The sequence below is a fragment of the Micrasema longulum genome, unplaced genomic scaffold (genome assembly GCF_059751315.1).
Source record: "Micrasema longulum isolate JH-2025_06_02 unplaced genomic scaffold, ASM5975131v1 h1tg000331l, whole genome shotgun sequence".
In the NCBI taxonomy this organism is placed as follows: domain Eukaryota; kingdom Metazoa; phylum Arthropoda; class Insecta; order Trichoptera; family Brachycentridae; genus Micrasema; species Micrasema longulum.
In genome coordinates, this window is record NW_028277535.1 from 423997 (window position 1) to 445955 (window position 21959).

General features: G+C 30.5%; 2 protein-coding genes across 4 annotated transcripts in view; both read right to left on the reverse strand.

The window, feature by feature from the left end:
* Positions 1 to 21959, reverse strand: part of Duox (dual oxidase) — a 280019-nt gene that overhangs the window by 71203 nt on the left and 186857 nt on the right. For all 3 annotated transcript variants that reach the window (XM_088225103.1, XM_088225101.1, XM_088225102.1), the window contains exon 4: positions 10487 to 10648. In XM_088225103.1, coding sequence (XP_088081229.1) covers positions 10487 to 10648 — 162 coding nt within the window. The remainder of the gene's footprint in view (positions 1 to 10486; positions 10649 to 21959) is intronic.
* LOC148282413 (uncharacterized) overlaps positions 1 to 21959 on the reverse strand; it is a 190863-nt gene that overhangs the window by 59867 nt on the left and 109037 nt on the right. The gene's annotated exons all lie outside the window — the stretch shown is intronic.

Below are 21959 nucleotides of genomic sequence, written 5' to 3' on the forward strand. Positions count from 1 at the left end.
CACACGCTAACAAATACTGAAGCACTTCCTCTCATACAAATACTCACAAACACACCCTCTTACACACATATCACACACACACACATTTAAGAATTTACCATTATTTAATATTTAATTTGAATTTTTAGAATCTTCACTGGTCTTTCATTATTGCCTTTATTATGTTATTTAATCATTGTTGACTGTATGTTTCTATAGAAATAATATTTTGACTGTTTTAAAAATTGTGAATTATTTTTCCATTGACATTATAACTGATCAACAATATTTTGTAATTTCTATTTCTGTTTTGATTTTCATTAAAACAATAATTGATCATCTTTATTTACATGTAGGTTCTATGTAACAAAGGGGTCCTGATTAATCACAGGAAATTCCTAGCTACTCAGGATCTGTAACAAACAACGTATGTACACTAAAAAAACTGTAAAATGTGTTATTTTTTCATATTATTTTTTTTTTGTATTTTATTCCTAACACCTAGATACTGTTAGTAAATTGCCAAAAACTCGATAATTTAATCAAATTGTTTAAACACCTTAGTGTTTTTTACCAACACTAACGGCACGAACTTCACATCTAAGCAGCATTTTGGTTATGTTTCTCTTGGCAGCGTTGAAATTACTTAGCTAACTTAAAATTACCAGCACGATTGACGTGTTTGATCGCAGAAACAAACTTAAAGGTCTGAAGATCAATAGTTCGGGTCAACAAATCACTTAGTATCCAGAAGTATCGCTCATGATATTAAGCATACATACATATTTTTTTGTTCTTATTAAGAGATTATAAAACCAAGGATATGTGTAATTTCTTATTTGAAAAGTAGGTCGAATAAATGTTAAATCAAATTGTGCTCAAATACGAATAGAAACTATGAAATTTGATTCTACAAAGTCACGTTTGTAAGATTACTATGATTAAAAAGTTAAGAGAGGATTATTTCATATCGTATACTCCCAATAATTATAATATGAGGAATCAAAAAAGAAATCATAACTATAATTGTCATGACAAAATATCCGCCTTGCGGTCTAATAATAGTCAGTGCGTTTCCCTACCATGCGAGATGCTTGGGGTTCGATTCCTAACATGGGTTATACGAGTAGTCAGCGTACCGCGGCTCACACGGATTATCATTTTATTCGATTTATTCTATTTATGGGAAAGATTTAATTTTAATAAATATACTAGAACTACGGGTTTATATTAAGTGAAGAAAGTTCTCAATTTAGATGAATTAATCTACACAGAAAAGGTAAAGATGATATTTGTGAAGTATATAAAAATAAATAAAGGTTTCATAAATAAAGGTTTCCGCTCTTTAACTTCCCAAACATCAAGAGATGAAAGAATTTAAGGAATATAGATGTTCAAATATAGGCAGAATGGTGAATGTTACACAGTTTGTAAAGTGGCCACTTAAACCAGCCATTGACAGGTCATAAGCCTTGTAGATGCCTAGACTTCTATATTACCTTTTCTTAAATGTTCTTCATCTCTGTTGTAATATGTTAATCAGAAATATCTAATAAAATAATTATTTTTATAGTATATTTATTAATTCAATCTTTTTATTGTGTAATTTTGAAGAAAAAGCCTTTTGCATTGGCAAAACCGTTTAATTTCCTTACTTATTATCGGACTGCAGCCTAAGGAGAAATGCAAATAAAATAAAATTATATTTGCTAGGTTTATGTTGAATCATTAGCTAGTATTTGCTTATAATTAAAACTACAATTTTGTGCGTGAAATTAAAACTAGAATCCTGGAAGAGTGTTTTTGACTCAACGACTACTCTTAATTATGAGTGGAAAAAAATCTGCAACGTAGTGTAATGGTGGACGTAGTTGGCTGCCATTTTTGCGGTCCAGGGTTCGATTCTTGGGTAGGTTGACATTAAAAAAATGTGTTTAATGTTGGTGTCTAAATGCAGTATTTCTGAACTGGCACATGAAAAGACTGATCACCTTTCCTTCCTGAAATACACCACATGTACTTTATCAATACAGTGCCATATGTACCATCAGGTGAATATTAGGATAAATGATAATGATTTACTTATGGGTTCATATTCTTACAGCACTGGCCAAATCTTCCATTAAAAACAATAAATAAAAAAAACATTCGTTGGCTGATTTATTTATATGATGTTTCACGGTGTACAAAGAGGTCACTTTAACCAGCCAATGAAAGTTAATAAACTTTCTTAATGCCTTAACGTGTAGATTTTTTCTCAAATCAAAAATGATTTGTCTTAATTTTGCAATAAATACAAGATTATGATCATAAAAACTTGTATTTCAAAACAATAGATTCACGATCGATGTAAATTTAAAACAAAAAGTTCATCTAAACATAAATTAAATACAAACGTTGTTATTTTTTAACTGCGGATCAATATTTTAAAGCTTAAGTGATACTTTACTAAATTCGTGGATTAACAATTATGTAGAATGCGATTTTTCAATTCTCAGAAAAGCTTACATAATTTAACCAAATATTTTAATATCGTAACTTATGTAAGAAAAAATATTTCCCAAAACAGATGAGATCATCGGGATGTATTGATGATCGTGATAAATAGAAACATGAAATAAATATCAAATATTGAGTGTAGCTATAGTGTATTTGCCGTGGAAACGTTAAAGGATAATTTGGCCAAATTGGTTCGGTCAAAAAAAATACAGTCCTTTGTTAGCCTTTTCGTTGGGCATTGATATATCCCGAAAAACGAAATAAATTTATAATAAAATTTAATTCAAATATTAACGACAAAAAATAAAAAACCGTAAAGAATAAAAGCGGTTCGCCGCAAAAAAAAAATAGGTAGGTACATTATTTTTATAAGAGCGAAAGAAAAAAAAACGCTGCATGGCAGGTTTCGCGCTTGCTCTAACGTTAAGTTTTATTCCGTAGAAAAAATATTTCAATGAAATGTTAGTATTTGTTCATAACCAGTAACTGTCTTGTCTATGTCTACTGGTTTCGAGACTTGCATGTTTATAAAATAAGAGTCCTCGCGATGAGACGGATACGGAAATGAAAGTCGGTTAGTACAATAATATTATACAAATATTTACCAACATTTATTAAAATGTTTGACCACAAATATTTTGAATATTACAATTGAAAATATTTCTTTTACGCACTTAGAATTCTATAAGGTTTTCTTAATCCGTTTATTTTTCAGATGTATGGTTTTGGCGTTAAATTGAAACTCAGTTATTATTTTCAATTAATTTCTACAGGACACCGCAATAGGAAAATATCACATGCTACAAAGACCCATAAAAACATGTAAAATGGATTTAAAAACTTAATTGTATTTTTGAAATCAACATGGATATTGTGGAGAAATGTTTTCATAAATAATTAAAAATATAAAATTGTTAAAAAATATGTCTTAAAATATACGTGACATGTTTGGCCTTGACAATTGTGACGTCAAGATTCATGAAGATGATTTATTTAAATTTAAACGGTCACAAACGAAATTTAAAATTTAACCGAATCGTGACGTATTAGTGGCGTGGCGAATGCAAGAAACTGTTTTTGCAGGAATTAAAAATCATAATTTCTGTATGCTACGAATAAATACTTTTTTTTTTTACTAGACAGTATTTCATATACCCTTATTAATTAAAAATCGTAAAATAAAAGGGATATTTCTCTATGAAAAATCAGAAACTTCAGCCTTACGGGAAATTGGATACAAAAAATGTTTTCTTGCGCACGGCGAAAATTAGAGCAGTAAATTGTAGTGCAAAGTTACTTGAAAATGTACGAAAAAAATAATAAAAACGCACTACTTTGAACGACGTCACTGGTTCATATGAACCAACCAATGATTTGAGAGATGTGAAGGATATTCGTTTTGCTTACCATAAACGAACCAATCGAGAGACATCTGACAAAGAAGAACCTTTGACGTCACATGCGGAGTTATTTCAGAAATACAAAACTTTAAAAAATCATATCGCTGATAATACGGTATATGAAAATAAAAATTGGCGTGGTTTAATAGTCTATTAACAAAAATGTATTTTTTTTAAAACACTGAACTTTCTCATTACAGCACTACACTTTTAATCAGATCTCAACACTACCGCTAATCTAAATATGTGTTAAGTAGTAATTCTTTAAATTAAGAGGCCATTTTAAATAAATTACTATCAACGCAAGGTTAGTATTGGTACTGAAACGTCTCGGATATTTCAAAAAAAAAAAAACAGTAAGTTGTAAATAAAACTTCCATACGATTAGTTAATTAAAAGTAAATTGTATTTTTCCGTTGTAATGCAATATACCACCATTTCAACATTTTCCCACAAAATCATAAAACTTCAAGTTTACTGGCTGAGAAAAATAGTAACAAAAAGATAAACAATAAACCGTAACGTGAAAAATTACGCACTATTCGATAATTATATTATTTAAATTCATACAAAATTTAAACGTATATCTGTACTTGCGTGAGTTTGGTCATAAGCATGTTTAAATTCCTTTAATTGACCGAGCGACATATGTTTTCGTTATAAACGTTACAAAAAAAACGGTTTTATTCAAAATATTATTTATACAAGTAAAGCTTAGATTTCATTAAATGAAGAGGAAATTTCATATTCAGTTTCACGCATCCTGACTTGTTTTTTATTTTCATAGAGACGGGTTGGCCACGGTTTTGTCACACTGCTCATAAAACCGTTATAACTTTTTTTCAAATTTTCTTGCTAATTTTGCTTCATTTTCATGAGGCGGGAGAGGAAATTGAATTTTCCGTGAAACTATTTTAATTTTTGTAATCTACTTGATACAGTTATTTTGATATTTTTGATACAGCTATTTCAAATAATAATTTAATTTTTTTCTGATCCGTATACCGTATTTCTTTGATTTAAATATGCTTGATATTTCTAGATTACAACAATTTTTATTTGTTATTTTTAATTGTTTAATAAAATCGGGTTATAGCCCCTTGGCTAGTCTTGCAAACTCAAGGGTCAGGGGACAAAGGTTCAAATCCCACTCTACTCCGACTTGATTTCCCATTTTATAATAGTGAGTTATTTACAACTCGTTAAAATTAGTCCCAAAATTAAAATACGAGTATATGGGTAAATTGTAAGAACGCAAATATTTTTTTTTATAAATTAAAAAAATATAAATCCATAATTTTTTAATAGAAGAGGGGATACGATCTTATATAATATGTTCAGCAGGTTTTTTCGGAACAAGTGTTCGTGGTGCACGTATGCATATTTATGAAGTCACAATATCCTTGAGTAAAATTTATTATTTATTCATTTTTATTTATTTAATTTTACAATTAGCCTAGGAAGGATTTACAAAAATAACACAGCAATGATTTTAAAAATAAAAATAAATAAAAATCAACATAATTTGTTTTTTAAAAGACATGTAGAAACCAAAAATGCATGCTGGAATGCAAAATCAAAGGTAAAACTTGACATTATAAATAAGAGAAATATATAAACATAATGCAGCTTAAAAAATATGGATATTAAAACCATTTGGTTTATAAAGTAAATAAGAAAAATCTTATAAATAAAAAACAAATTATAAATATTTGGAAAATATATTAAAAAAAATGTATTAAGAAATGAATATTTAAAATAAATAATTAAAAATCAATTACGGAAATCGTAAAAGGTAAATATTTATATGGAACACAGAACATATAAAAATTATTTCGGAAATAAGATAGTTATAATAATCATCATCATTCCCTTTCCACACCTTATGGTGTAGAGGGCACTGGATTGGTACATCAATCGCGGCGTATCTTGATCATTTTTTATTACATGAAGGAAAGATGATCTGTCTTACGCTTCAGGTACCAGTCCAGGAGCTATGAAATATTCTAGAGTGAAAAAATACTTCAAATAAATATTTCATATCAACCGTTTTGGGAATCGAACCCGAGACGTCTTGAATGTTAGGCAAACGCACTGACCATTACACCACGAGGCCGACCAAAAATAATAATACACATCAAAAACAAAGAAAAAAAATTATGAAAAAGAAAGTTTTATTTCGACTTTTATAATTAGCGTTTAATAATGTATTTAAATAAGTTTACAAATGAATAACTGTTGTATAAAAAATGTCTTAATCACAAGTAAATTTGTTGGCAAAAGAGTGTAAACGCAGATTTGGAGAAGGTCGTGCATAGTTAGTATCTAAAAGAATAATAAATAAATGACGATAACGAAAAGATTGCCCACATTCGCGATTTGACGAATTCACTCATGCTTCAGGCCCTGATTTTTGAAGATACTAGATTTTTTTCTAATAAAGAACCTCTCAATCATACTGGCAATTAATTTTATGACTCAAAACGCTGCGATAAAATCCGAGGTCGTGAAAATCCTTCCAATTTTTACGGTCAGATACTAAACCACAAACTTATCAAATGAATTTCGAATACGGATCAAATAATTTGCAAAAACGGTCGTAAATTGTTAACAAGATAAAGTTTTTTTCGATTTTACCGCTCTCAAATTACGGCTGATTTATTTACCATTCAATGGTCGAACATTAATGATGTAAATGTATGAATCTCAACACTTTAAATGATGTTATTAAGGATAATTATAGCATACATAACTCACGCTACATAATATTTATTTTAAAGCGTTCTTTTATGATATTACAAATCAAAGAAAAAAGATAAGAAAATGTGTACCAGTAAAGCTTTACTTTGTATATCTTTGGGGGCATTATTTTGAGTTGATTGTTTATTCATATTATAGTATTTTAAAATGTGGTACACAAAATACTGGATTTCACCCACAGGGAGTGATTAAGATTATAAAATTACAACCGAGATGAAGAACATTTAACATTTAATACATATCAATTTTACTCACTTGAAAATGTTAAATTATCCATTATTTTTCGACAAAAAAATGGATTCTTTTGAAACACTTCTTTTATACCCCGGCGTGATGATGAATTTACATTTAAATGACTTGGAATCAATAAATCACGATAATTCCTTCGTGATTTTTCAATATCACCACAAACTCGTATAAATCAAAATTAAATCAAATCATCATCATTATTTCTATCCGCACTCAGTAGCGCATAGAGTACTGCATCGGGACTCCAGCTGCAGTATATCTAAATCATAATTGTTACATGTAAGGTAAGATGTTCAATCTTACGCTTCCGGTGCCAGACTAGAAACACAGACATATATATGTCAGAACCATAAAATTAAGAATAGTCCAGAAGGAGCGTAGAATCACAATTGAATACATCGGACTGTGTTCGAAAATCCCCCCACTATGCCATACTATTACCGTGCGCATTCGTGAAGTCGCCGCGTAATGTTACACGATGGGAAAAAATATAATCCTAACATAAATGTAAAGTAAAAAAAAATCAATCTGTTGATTTCTCTAAAATTTTACTGTGGATGCGGAAACATTGATTGACACAACAGAAAAGGTTCATTTAATAAGAGTAATTGAGTTAATGAACTTTAAACTTAAAATTTAAAACAAATTTCATTTTACTTTAAACGGATATTTTTATATGATGTTAAATAATATTTGATGTTTCAAAGATAATGTCGGTCAAATGTCTACCACGGCGTTGTTTAATCCGAGATCCAATTTTCATAAGTTATCCCATTAGAAGAGGCAAAGTAGGGTAAAAAAATTTACTACCCTGGCAACACAAATGAAATGTGCACGTTGTTTTCTTCGACAATCTGACAGCTTGAAAAATAATATAATTTTGAAGTAATGCATTTGCTAATTACACATACATTCGCTAATTACACATGAAATGTGATCTTATCCTGTTTCTTTAAGATCCCAGCAGTATTTCGACGTCCACAAAGAAACTTATGGGTCAAAACGTAAAACTACTATTTTAAGATTAGTTTAGTCGCCATATGTTAATGCGCGTATGCGGTTCCTGGACTATTCTTAATTCTATAGTCAGAACAGTTGTTCCCATACATGAAGGTGCTGGATATGAGACAACTGTACCTAAAAGAAGCACTTACACACTTCTGGTCGAACAATAAGGAGAGATCTCAACAAAATGTCAGTACGAGGTTTTCTCAGAGTATGAATTATGTCATACCCAAAACCCGTATGACTTTCTCAGAGATATCTCTCATTTATCGCACCGAAAGTCTTCAATATTTTAGGAGAACGTATTAAACTCTCAAGGACAAAAACTTTTTTCAAGAAAGGAGTTAAGGACTGGGTTTTCCTTAGTGGTAGGGATTTGAGCAGAAAACTCTTTGATAATTTTCCGAATGCTTGAGTTGACTATTTACCATATTAATGTGCCATATATTTGTTTTTTTTAAATTTTTTTTTTTATGTTTCTGATCCTATATTTGTGATTATATTCTCATGTGTCTGTCATATAATTGCTCATCCCATCTCAACACATTCATTTTAGTCCCATGGAGTTGAGATTTATGTCTCAAATAATGTACAATAGACTTATGTATGTAAAAAAATAAATTAAATAAATATATATTTGTAAATAATAGTATAAAAAAACTCTTAAAAAACAATACTTCATTTCATTTCATTTCATTTTTTTTTGCACCACAACAGGCCAGGAGGCCCAATTGCAGTGGTGAATTACATTACAGAACAACCAGGCTTGAGAAAAATCACATTTTTTAATTTTTGTGTTCTCACCGGGAATCGAACCCGGAACCTTCCGTACGTGAGTCAAGCGTCTTGACCGCTACACCACGGAGGCCGCTTCATGTTCTCTCTTCCAGGAATTGAACCCAGGACCTCAGGAATGGTAGGCGAACGAGCCAACCACTAACCAACAAGGCGGACTTATTGCCTTATCCAGCTAAAATATTAGTGATTATAAAAATTGAAGCATCTGCCGTTATTAGTTTTTGTCTTTTATAGCAGATGTACAGTATCGAGAAAATAATATGTAGATTTAACATTTTACGCACATAAAGACGGCCTCCGTGGTGTAGTGGTTAAGACACTTGACTCACACACGAAAGGTTCTGGTTTCGATTCCCGATGAGAACACAAAAATTAAATGTGTGTTTTCTCAAACCTGGGTGTACTGTGTTCACCACCGTAATTGGGTCTCAAGGCCTGTTGCGGTGCAAAAAAATAATACTTTATTATTTGAAGAAGCGACGATGCTGCGATACAATTTTGAAAAAAACGTCAATATAATTGTAAATGTTGACATTCTGCATTAAGCGTATGTCAATCTCCGTCATTTTACCGATTGCTTTTGCGAAGTTATACGTTTTTACATGGATTTTTCAAATATCTAAAACAATATTGGAAAAATGTTTTTGACCGGGAAAGAAATGAATTAAAGCAATTGGCAAACTAATCTTCCAGAATAATTTAGCACCGTGTCGTGATGTCATGTTTCCAAACCATTTTCTAATAGTGAGTTATTTACAACTCGTTGAATGTGGCCATCAAAATTAAATATTTGTGTAAATCATTAGTTATAAAAACATAGATTAGGAATATTTTAGAGAAGGTAATATAGAAGTCCAGGCATCTACAGAGCTTATGACCTGTCGTTGGCTGGTTTAAGTGGCCACTTAACACACTGCGTAACATTCACCATTCCGCCCATATTTAAACATTTACATTCCTTCAATTATTTCATCTGTTGATGTTTGTGAAGTTAAAAAGCTGAAACATTTATTTATGCTGGTGAGAATCATCTCATTAAATTATTTCCCCTTGATACTAGGCAACGCATATTTTTTTTAAATTTCTATACTTCTTGATATGGAATAGGTGAATGTATCAACAATATTTTGAGTTTGGCCAATTTTTTGTAGACAAGGACTGGATTAAACTCCCTGGGAGCTGTGAATATGAACATATTAGAACAGAGATGATTTTTTTAAATGTTTACCCCTAAGCTATGTCGTAGGACCATTTTTTTTAGGTCTTCCGACGCCTTGCTTATTCTCCTAAGGTCTCCATCTTAAAATTTTAGGGGTCCATCTTGTAAGGTCTTGTCTCGCAACATGTCCTGCTTGTTGCCACTTCAGTTTTGCTACGCGATCCATGATATCCCCTTTATGGTTTTGTTCCTAATTTCCTTATTTTTTATTCATTATTATGACAGGTCATAAGCCCTGTTAATGCCTAAACTTTCATATTCCCTTTTCAAAAATGTTTTCTTTCTCTGTTGCAACAAATTTTCATTTTTCTACTTACGTGCCCACAGACACACTAAAAAACTCACCTTCACACATTCATTCTCACACAAATGAATACAAACGTCACACATATACAATTTTGTAAACTCTTTTTTAATGTTTTATAATTTATTAGATAAACAGTGGATTTTTTAATTGGCTTTAGTATTGTTAGTATATTTCTACTTATTTTTTATGAAATAGCTGTAAAAATCCCGAATAAATAAAATAAAATAAATTATTTTGGGTTATGACTAATTAAAAATGGAAAATACTCACCAAAAAAAGCCAGCAGCGCCGTTCTATTCATCATGGATCCCATCCCATCCTGTCCCCTCATGAAGATCTGCGACAGCTTTCGAGGACTTGGTCTGTTTTGCCCAGCCATCATGTACACACCGTCAGCATACGCGGAGGGCGTTTTTCTCGTCAGGTGGTTCGCTGAAAAGAAAAAATATTTCATGAGGAACATTAAAAGAAAACATTATGTTGATTTATTTATTTGAATCTTTTTATACCACATATTACTTGTTTTTGCAAACAACACTATATTAATAAATATATACATATTTTTGTATTATTTTAAGCCAATCAACAGGTTTCTTAAAACCCTTATGTTGAATTTACTTGACCTAAACAAATTAGTGAGATTTTTTAAACTGTTCTGAGGTTTCTTGGAAGAGGGAAAAAGAATACGACGATGGTTCTTAAATTTTCCACAGCAAAGACAGCAGTGATACGCAAGTTACGGTGAGGTAAATTAAGGTTGATCTGAGCAAGGATACCATCGGCATCTATAGAGTTAGATATTATTTTGTGCAAGAATATTTCCAGACAAAACCCTTCTGAACTTTAAACTGAAAATGGGAAAATATTCTAGACCATCAAAATAGTTAATCATAAGAGTATTTTGACACATCCTACGTACAGCTGTGTAACTGAAAAAAGTCAATTTTACAGGAGAGCTTTTTGAAGATTTTTTTAAAATTAACTCGTCATATTTTGCATAAACTTGGCATAGCGCTCTTAATTGAGTTATTGAATTTGATATTTTGATAAAAATGTTTTATTTCAGTAAATGATATTTATGACAAAAATAACTTTCAAAAATACATTTTTTACTGCCTATAAACGAAAAAGCTATCCCTAAGTCAATTTAGAATTACCAGTAGAAAAAATGTAAAAAAAAAAATAATGCGTGAAGTAGAGAACTTATATTTTTTTTTAGTTTTTTCATGAAAAATATATCTTTTTGTGTTATTTTAAGATTTTTCCTAAAAAAACACAAATTCATCGGAACGTTTTTCATTGATCCATAACACAATGACATTTATAGAGATACATTACCATTTATTTTTTTTGTATATTTATTTTAACAATCGATATAGTTACGTAAGCTGATACATGTTTTTTTTTTATTATAATCTACTTTTACCTATATATTTAGTTTATCTTAAAACGGCAACTTTCCAAACAAGAGACTAGCTCTTGGGCTAAGAGAGTGGCTTAGACTGTTAAAGTTATTTAGTAATTTGAAGTGTTGTATATGTATACATGAGAATAAAAATGAAAAAATTAACAAAATAAAGAAAACAGAAAATAATAATACAGTAAAACTAACTGAAATAGAATGCGGCTTTTACTAGGGTTAAAAAATATTCTTCTAATTTTATTTGAATTTTTATTTAGCGATATAATAGTTTTAATAGTCTTTAGTTTACTGGCGAGATAATTATATTTTTTCATTCCTTTAAAAACAAAACAATTTTGACCATGGCTTTTGTGGAATTTAGAAATTTCGATATTATTTTAGTATACGATTGCCTTATTCATCTCAAATTCGTTGATTTTTTCTTCTTTGTAATGTTGTATAGTGGAATTTATTTTGCAAATAGTGTCTACTGTATGATCTATAAATAATTTATGTAGATTTACTCACACGAACATATTATATACAAAATCCGAAATATGTGCACTCATACACATGTAAGTCTAATCGATGAATATTTATATTTAATGTACTATAACATGTATGGTTATCTTTCTAGGGTTTAATGTGATGCATTTAAGTATACTTTAGAATCTCCAAAAACCCAATAGCTCATCTTTTTGGATATGCAAATCTAAAAAAAAATATTATTTATCAATTCATTCATATTTTCACCGAGTAGGTCTTCAGTGTAGCCACGCATGTTCATAACTCAGTCACAAATAGTTTGCACAGATGACGTGTGATTCGTACTTAAGCCATTCGCACAACACCGAGAACAATTATTAACAAAAACATTTCTGTATGATCATTAGCTACGCTTTTGTGCCATATTCTGACCGGACCTTACGACGTCTGAAGATACGAATGAGCAGTGTCTAATAAAAAACGAAGTATTAAAACGTCCTTGTATCAAATTAATTACCTCAAATTTAACCAATTTGATTTAAAATGATAAGTTTATTACGAATCTGTCGTAATAAATCATTACGATTTTGGTGCTGTGCCCGTTCGTTACCTTAAAATTTAAATACTGTGGTCATTTAAATAGTCTTGAGTTTGATTCCCATCCGAATTGTTATTAACTCTTCTGTGGCTGTGGTGCAAAATGGGTCTACATAGGATACAAGATTTGATAAACCTCTTTTATTTATTTAAATTATGCAGCTGAATTTTTGTAATCTTCAAATGGACATTTTTACATCGGATTTGGAAATAAATTTTGTTTTAATTTGCTGAATTTCAATACAAAAACAAATACCCTTACTATGCGAGGAATAATTTCATGAATGAAAGTAATGCCAATAAGATAATAAATCGGTTTGACTGTATATAAAAGAGCACGAGCATAGAACTTATAACAAGGAAGACAGAGACGCTGTTCCGTGACCGGTGTTTGTGTGAAACAAAAGAAGAAATTCGTTCAATTAGTCTGTTTTTAGTAGTGAGCACGAGTGCATGCTAGTTAAATGACCAGCGTATTCATGATATTTAATTTATTCTGCTATACCTAGCCTGAATTATGTTATATTTTTTTATAAATTACGGAAAACGAACTATTTAACAGAATATTTCCATGTTTTTTTTTTTAAATATCTGAACTGTAGAATATTTTGTATTTTGTTTGTGGTAACACAATATTACATCACCGCTTGTTAAGGATTTTTTTAGCACAGCCTTTAAAAAGTTGTTTTAATCGATTTCCTTTTTCTAATTTTGAGTTATTTAAAACTCGTTGAAAATGAGCACCAAAATTGAACGCTAGACTAACAAAGAACGCTAATGTTTATTTTTATAAAAAAATCTATATATCATTGTTTGGTACATTTTGAAATTATCGAAATTATAAAAAAATACAGAAATTTCAGGAGAGCTCAAAAAGCCAAAATAATATGTTTTAAAATCATGTTTTGTTCATTGAGTTTTTGTTGCAACAATTTTAAGCAATGCCTATGATATGTCATGCAATGTTTTGATTTGTCTTAAAAATGATATTTCATTTTCAAAGAAAATCTTATTGTCATACAGGAAATAATTAAAATATGACCCTGTTTGAGAATAGTTGCGTTGAAATACGTGTTGTAACTAACTATAATTATGTATATTTTTAAGCATATGAGATTTTAAAAATACTTTATCCTGTAAACTTAATTCAAAATGGTATTTTTTAGTTATTTATTTTACAGATAGATACATATAGTCAACAGTAAATTAATAACATAATAAAGATAAGCTTTAAAGACAAGTCAGCAGAGTTTCTAAATAAGAATAATACATATTAAATTATGGTACATTTTTTAATGTTTGTTACGTGTATATATGTATATATATATATATATATATAAAACGGTGTGTTGGTGTGTATTTGTATGAGAGTAAGTGAAGAGGTGTGTTTATGAGAATTTTTGTGAGAGTAAGTATTCAGGCGTATGTAAGCATGAGCATCATTAAAAAGCAAGTAGGAGCGTATCGCAGCCAGATAAAATGAGCGTTAATTTATTTTTCAACAAGTTAAGGAGCATGCTAAATATATCAATTGATTGAAAAATAATTATAGTTTGAGCAAGAACGAAAAAGGAAAGAGTGTTAGGCATAGTTAGTGCTACAGACTGGCAAATGGAATAAATATGTATTTCTTGTCGCGCGAAAGGCGACATTAAAGTTAATTTTGGAGCGTAGGTTTAAAGAGTCTACTTTATTATTTAATTATTTATATAAATAGTATAATTCAGATAAAGTGCGTCTATTTATAAGGGCAAAAAAATCATTTTGTTTAGTACAGTGGCTGTAAGTGCAAAGCGTTTTATTGTTTTTATAATCTAGACATTTTTAAAATTTTCGTTGAACCTTTTCAATTCTTTCAATGTTTGTTTGTATGTACTAGTGGTTATCATTCTATTTTATCGGATATTTGATATCATATTATTTTTAAACGATTTAAATACTAATATATTTATATATGTATACATATTTTACATATTAAAATTAAAAATAAATGCATTCTGCAAAGTAATCATGTTTTCGTAATATCAGCATATGTTGATTTGATTTTCATTTTATTTTTCTTTTCTTTATTTTTCATGGTCATGTGATATATTTATATGCTATAAACTTTTTAATAATTAATAAGGGAATGGCCCACGCTCAGACGCTGAAGTCTTTGTGGGCATTTTTTCCAATTTATGTTAAAGCTCAATTTTAAGATGTACTTTTGTAATTATATTTCGATGTTTTCATATATATGTATGTAAAAATAAACAAATAAAAAAAAATAATTAAAAAATATTTTTTTTTTTAAATATAATTAAATTGTATAGTACGCGTCTTCATCTAATGGCTAGCGCGTTTGCCTAATATGCAAGAAGTCTCGGGTTAGATACCTGAAATGGTTCACATGAAGTATTTATTTAAACGAGCACACTATATCTGACGTATGGATTTTCAGGTTGTAAAAAGTATTAAAAAAATTAAGCTCTTGGATTCTGTTTGTAAAAAAATCCCGTGGTGGCCATATGCCTGAAATAATTAAAAATTAAAAATTAAAAATATATATATATAAATTAAAAATAATTTCATCAATAATGGAAAAGAATTATCTTCCAGAAAATAAAATATTTGGCTCATTTCCTTATCTTGTGTGTATTTTATTCCAATTTTTAATCCTAAAGTTCCTACAAAAACATCATTTTTATTGCTTAATCCTGAAACTAGGATTATATTGTTGTAACGTGTTGTATTTTGGTGCGTTGAGGAGCTATCTGACGCATATCGCTTCTTGCTTATTGGGCACCATGACCCGCGAGACACCACACTAGAGCAATCTATTGTGTCCATACATTATCCATAGAAGCGATAAGTGCCAGATATTTTAATATAACCTATACGAAAAAATGTACTCCTGTTCTTAACTGTAATATTATGTATGTATAATTATGTATCCGCATTTATTTTCTACTAATATGTAATGATTTTTATTTTTTTAATATTATTTTATTTTTCTTTCTCTTCTTAATTCATTTTTATTTTTTGCTCCTTTTTTGTGTAAAATGCATTTTTGTTTTCATATTTGAAAATGCACTTCTGTTCTTTTCACTTTTGTACTAATATGTAAAGATGACATTTTCGATATTTTTCTTTTTCTGAAAAGCCTGAAAGGCTTATAAATAAAAAATAAAACAAATAAATACCTACCCAACACACAATACATCACGACATAACAATTTAATTCTACCCTTACATGAAGAGACATCCTGGCTTAAACACATATATTTAAGTTAAGCCATTAAAATAAAAGTGTAATTTAAGAGACTCATCTAATCGGTAGACAATTATTCCGGATATGCATCCTCCATCCATCTTTCATTTAAATGGCCTTCTGTAATAATCCATTATTCTGTTTGAAAATCATCCGCGTCTCGTGGTTTTATTTTTTACTGTATGTTTTGACAGATACCATAAATTATTTTATTAATATTGTTTTAATTTCAACTCGTGTATACCACGTCAATGCAAAATTTAAAAAAAATGCTAAACTAGTCAAGGAAACCCTCTTGGTCTAATGGCTAAGATATTTGCCTCATATACGGAGGGTTTCGGGTTCAACTCTTAGTGAGATTACAATATTTAATCGGATTTATTTCACGCATGGGGATTCTGGGCTCTTATTTGTCACTGTGATTGCCATCTGCTGCCCTGTTTTTGTGCAAAAAAAAAAAATATGTGAAAAAAATATTCCTCAAAATTTTATCTTTAATTTAGCAATAATAAGAGTTTACGTCAAAAAACATTTTTCTTTTGAAATAAAAACCTTTATTAGCATAAATAAACAATACATTCAGTAAAAAAATGAGAGTCTGGCTCTTGTGTTTGGCAAGTTTACAAAATAACATAAAAAAGGAACAAAAAATGCAAAACAAAATAATAAAATAAATAAAAAATTAAACAATTTTCAAAATTGAGAAAATATAACACTAAAAAATATTAAATAAAAACACAGGCACATATTAAACATACATTTATATTTTCAAAATACAGTTAATATTAATTATAACATATTTGGGGACAATATATACGAGTATATATATAATGCATGTAATTATATTTCTTTTTTTTTTTTTAAATCTTCATAAATATTTGTTTTTAGGGTCATTTTCAACAAGTAGTAAGTAACTCGTAGGTGCAGTGGGGTTCGAACTGGGGACCTCTGATCCTTAAGCCCGTGACACCAGCCACGGGATCAAAACCCGATTTATTTGAAAATACAAAATTTGTACATGTGTAGATGAAAAAGTATGAAAAACGGCTTAAATAATACTATGCGAAATTTTGATTAAACCAATCCTGACATATCCCTTTCAAAACCTGGGTTATGGACAAATAATAATGAGGGAACCATTGCAGCTTTCTAAGGAAGAATCTTCAGAGTTGTCTATGGCCCTGTGAGAGAAAACCACCATTGGCGTCGTCGCTACAATAGGGAGCCATACGAAATCTACCAAGCGCCAGATGTAATCAACTCCATCATGGTGGGTCGGTTGATGTGGGCTGTCCATATAATTAGAACGGACGACGAAAACCCCATAAAACGCCTAACTCTATGTGTCACAAGGACGACGAATACCAGGAAAGTCCAAAATGTGAAGGATGGAATGCATCAGTGCAGATATGACGACGTTGGAAGTTAAGAACTGGAGAGTAAGAGCAGCGGACCGGCAAGAGTGGAAGAGACTCCTGGATTCAGCCAAGGCCCACCCAAGGCTGTCGAATTCATGGTGATGATGATAAGATGAAAAGTATAGAAAATAGATGTTTCGTTTTTTTTCGATAAATTTATATTACATTTATGTCAATTATTACATTAATTACAATACAATACATTTCAATGTTTTTTTTATTTCTTTTTTTGTATTTGATATGCCATTTATTTTTAAATGATGTTTTTGTTGTATCTAGTAAATATGGTGATATTGACTATTAAAGTTTTATTAATATTTTCGTCCTAACTCATCACAGAACTTTGGTTATATGGAGCTGAGATGTGTGTTTCAATAAATGTTAAATGAATATACTGTGAATAAAAAAAATAAAAAATAAACAATATTTTGAGTTTGTCCAAATTTCTGTAGACAAGGACTGGATTCAACTCCCTGGGGAGCTGTTTATATTAACAGACCGCAACAGAGATGAAGAACTTTTTAGAGAAGGCAATAAAGAAGTCCAGGCATCTACGGGGCTTATGACCTATCAAAAAAAAAAAATTAAAAAAATTTCAGGCGTTGCCTAGAATGATGGTAAATTAATTCAATCACACGAATCTCACCCATATAAATAAAGGTTTCAGCTCTTTAACTTCACAAACATCAACAATGAAAGCATCCACCCCTTTCCCGAAACTGTTCATAAAGACTTAAGTCTTTCTTCAGTTTCGCATATCAATATCAATTTTTTTTTTAAACTAATTAAGCCAAAATTTAAAATTTCGTTACAATCAAACCGCGAAAATAACAAAACAAATAAACTTTAAAAACTTTCATTGTACCCCTCACTGCAGTATTGTCAGTTTGTGATCAATCAAATACACATGGTCAGCACAATCACCTTTTTTTAAATTCCCAGTATGACAGTGTAGGAATACATTGTTAGTTCCAGATTGAGACCGCAGCCGCAAACATCAACAGATGAAAGAATCGAAGAAATAAAGATGTTCAAATATGGGCAGGATGGTGAATGTTATACAGAGTGTTTAAAGTGGCTACTCAAATCAGCCAACGACAGGTCATAAGCCTTGTAGATGCCTGGACTTCTATATTGCCTTCTCTGAAAAGTTCTTCATCTCTGTTGTGGTCTATTGAAAAAAAAATAATTATAATGATATTTTCATTACCTTGAGAAAATGGCCAAAATACTTTAAAGCTCTAATCAATGTTACATTATTGTCTAAATGGAGAGAAATGGGTGATTTTATTTAACCTTTTCCATGCCACATAGGTAACCCATTTTGACAAAAACGCAACAATTATTTAACTTCGAACTTGTATTTTTTGGTGCAGCTTGGCTTAAAAAAACTTTTAACATAAAAGGTATTAAATATCAACGCATCTGAAGATATTCATGTATTTAGTAATACAAAAAAACTGACATTTAATAACTACAACTTAGCACATGATTTTTTTAATCCAAATTACGGTGCAGACAAAATCCACAAATAATTATTATAAAGTGGAAGTATTAAAAAAAAACGGTTTGTCTGTACGCCTCTGGCAGACATAAATTAGAAACATATTTAGCATTACATCATCGGACCATATTTTAATACCAATAATGATGCATATAACAATTCTACTAGAGTATAATTTTTTGTTATACCTTAGAAACACCTGTTCTTTGTAATTTACACCCAGCGTTCCGAGACAATCATTAAATCAAGTTTTTTTTTATCATTTACACGTGAACTTGAATACATGCTTTTTTCCCCTTGGAAAAAAACGTAATTACATACATATGTATCTACCCTAAAGATTACGTACCAACGAAGAAAATCAGTGCTTCAGGAAAGTGGATATAAAAATAAAAATTAAAACGTTTAATTGTACAGCGAAATTTCTCGAAAATATATGGCAAAATAATAAAAATTCGCAAATTTTTCAGAATCAACCAATGATAAAGCATTGTGAGATATTTTCGGTTTCCAGAAAGCCAAGTCATCAATTAGCAAAACTCACCGATGAGAAATAGTGACGTCACGGGAGGAGTAATTTAAAAAGTTACAAAACTTTAAAAAATCATACCACTGATAAAACGATATGTAAAAATATATATTTTTTTAATATGGTGTATTTTGATACTCATTAAACAAATATAAAATACATTTAAAAAAAGCCCTGAACTTAACCCTGAACCCCACCAAACCATCATAAAATTTTAAGCATCTACATTATTAAATAATGATAACACAAAATATTTTTATTAAATCAACTGGTCTTAATTTACGAATGAAAAATTATTTTCAAGGAATGCCTGATATATGCAATAATTAAATAAAAACACACTCACAGTCCTAGTGCTAAACAAAAAATAAAGGAAATTCGATGTTCATAACCATAATAGTAAACGTTGCATACTGAGTAAAACGTTTACTTGAGCCAGCGCAATGACAAGGTTAGGTCATAAACCATTTGAATGCCCGGACTTGGTTGAAACATTTATCAATTTTAAATCAATATTACGAAGGATAAGAAACAGACCCAAAGATCATTATAGTTCCCTCTGTTTTGGTTGTACAAAAGAATGCTTCGAATCTCATGGACTGATGATGCGTCTCCAATGAAGTGGTTTTAAGCATTATGAACAAAGAGAGGAAGTTACTGACCACTTTCAAAAGAAGAAAAGCTTCATACTTTGGTCACATATTCCGCAATGAGAAGTACGCGCTTCTCCAACTTATTCAACAAACAGAAAAGAGCATCATTGCTAAGAAATCTTGGACAGTGCTTCGGTGGGCCGGATGGAGCAGCGTTGATTAAACTGACCCAGGATCGTGTTGAAACCAGAATGATGGTCGCCAACATCCGGTCGAAACGGTAAAAGAAAAAGATAGTTCCGGGCATCAATTTTTTTAAATTTTTTTATCGAGAAATACTTGAGTTTTTATTTGTTAATCAATAATTTTAATTTTCAGACCATTTCCTAATAGTTGTAAATAACTTGTGCTGGAAAAATGGAAATCGTGTTGTGGTAGAGCTTACCCACCACATACCGCACACCGCATCTGAGGACATAAGTCTCCTTGGCGGTGCCCACATACACGGAAAATTTTCTCGTTGTCAAACGAGAAAAGCTGCCCGAAGGAGCTCTCTGAAATCTGGTAGCCTTAGCATCTTTGTGCTGAAAGAAAGTAATCCAGAAGTACATAATATGTACTTCATTGGATTGAGAAGAAAGGGAAGTGAATTCTTCACTGACTGGGATTAAATTGATTGGACATGATCAATTCGCCGAAATGATTACAAAACTTTTTAAAAGCCTTGAAATTCTTTTTAGAAGCCACCAGATCTGTATATCCGACAGGACCTATAACAGGGCCACGGATAGTAGCGAGAAGCTCCATTCGGTAATCATAGAGAAGGGGAAAAGGACAAGACCACAGGATGTGTTCAGAAGATTGGTTAGGATATCCGCAGCAGCACGAAGGAGAGTCAACAATATTAAAAACAAATAATTTTTGATTAAATTTACCATGACCTGATAAACACTGCGTAGTCCAGTGATCGGGGATAACCCAAGAAAATTCTAGGCGCTGGCGGATCGAAGGAAAAAAAAGAAAGGTAACCCTCCCTGAAGAGGAAGATTCCCATCGCGATTGCCAAGCATTAAGAAGAGCATTTAAAGTCATTTTTTTAATATTTGATTGAGACATTCGTTCAGTTGGGAGTAGACGGACGCCACCAATAACAGATGTTGTGGTAGAGTGGAATTTGAACCTCGGACATTTGGCCTGTGAGTCTTTAATACTACAACGGGACCTAAACCCGTTTTATTATATTTAAAATTGCTCCCGTTTATTATATTCAAGTAATGATGAAGATCAAAATGACTCAAAATAATACAAAACAAAGCGATGAGAATAATATTAAAGCGTACTCAATTAAAATATCACCCAACTTAATATTTTTGACAATTGATCGGATAGTCAAAATTAATGTTACTAATAATTTTTTAAAAAATATTAAATTAAAGTGTGGAGATATTTCTCAAATAAACAAAAAAAAATTGAGTTATTTTATAAGTATGTCTCAAAAGGTTATAAAAATATAATCCTGGAAAATAAATCAAAAGCTTTGTCCCAAAACTGCCGTATGTACAAAGGAGTAAATTTGTTTGAAGAAATTTATCCACCACCTAGGGTAGTGGTTGGTTCATTCGTTTATCATGTTTAAGGTCCCATGTTCGATCCTAGGGAATGTGGGAATCAAATATTGATTTAAAAGGTGGTTAACACTGAAATATTTAACTGTTCATAAACTGGCACCTGTGGCTTAAAATTGATCACTTTACCTTTATGGAAAAAAAGATCAAGGTACGCTACATTTGATGTTCCAATGTGGTGCCTTATGCACTATTAGGTGTGGATAGGAGTATGATGATGATATTTCAATTTAAATGAAAATAATAAAAAATACTAGGTTAAATATAAAATAATTTGTGAAATACGTAAATTAATATAAGTGTACCCGAAAAATATAGTGTAAATATTATACAATACAT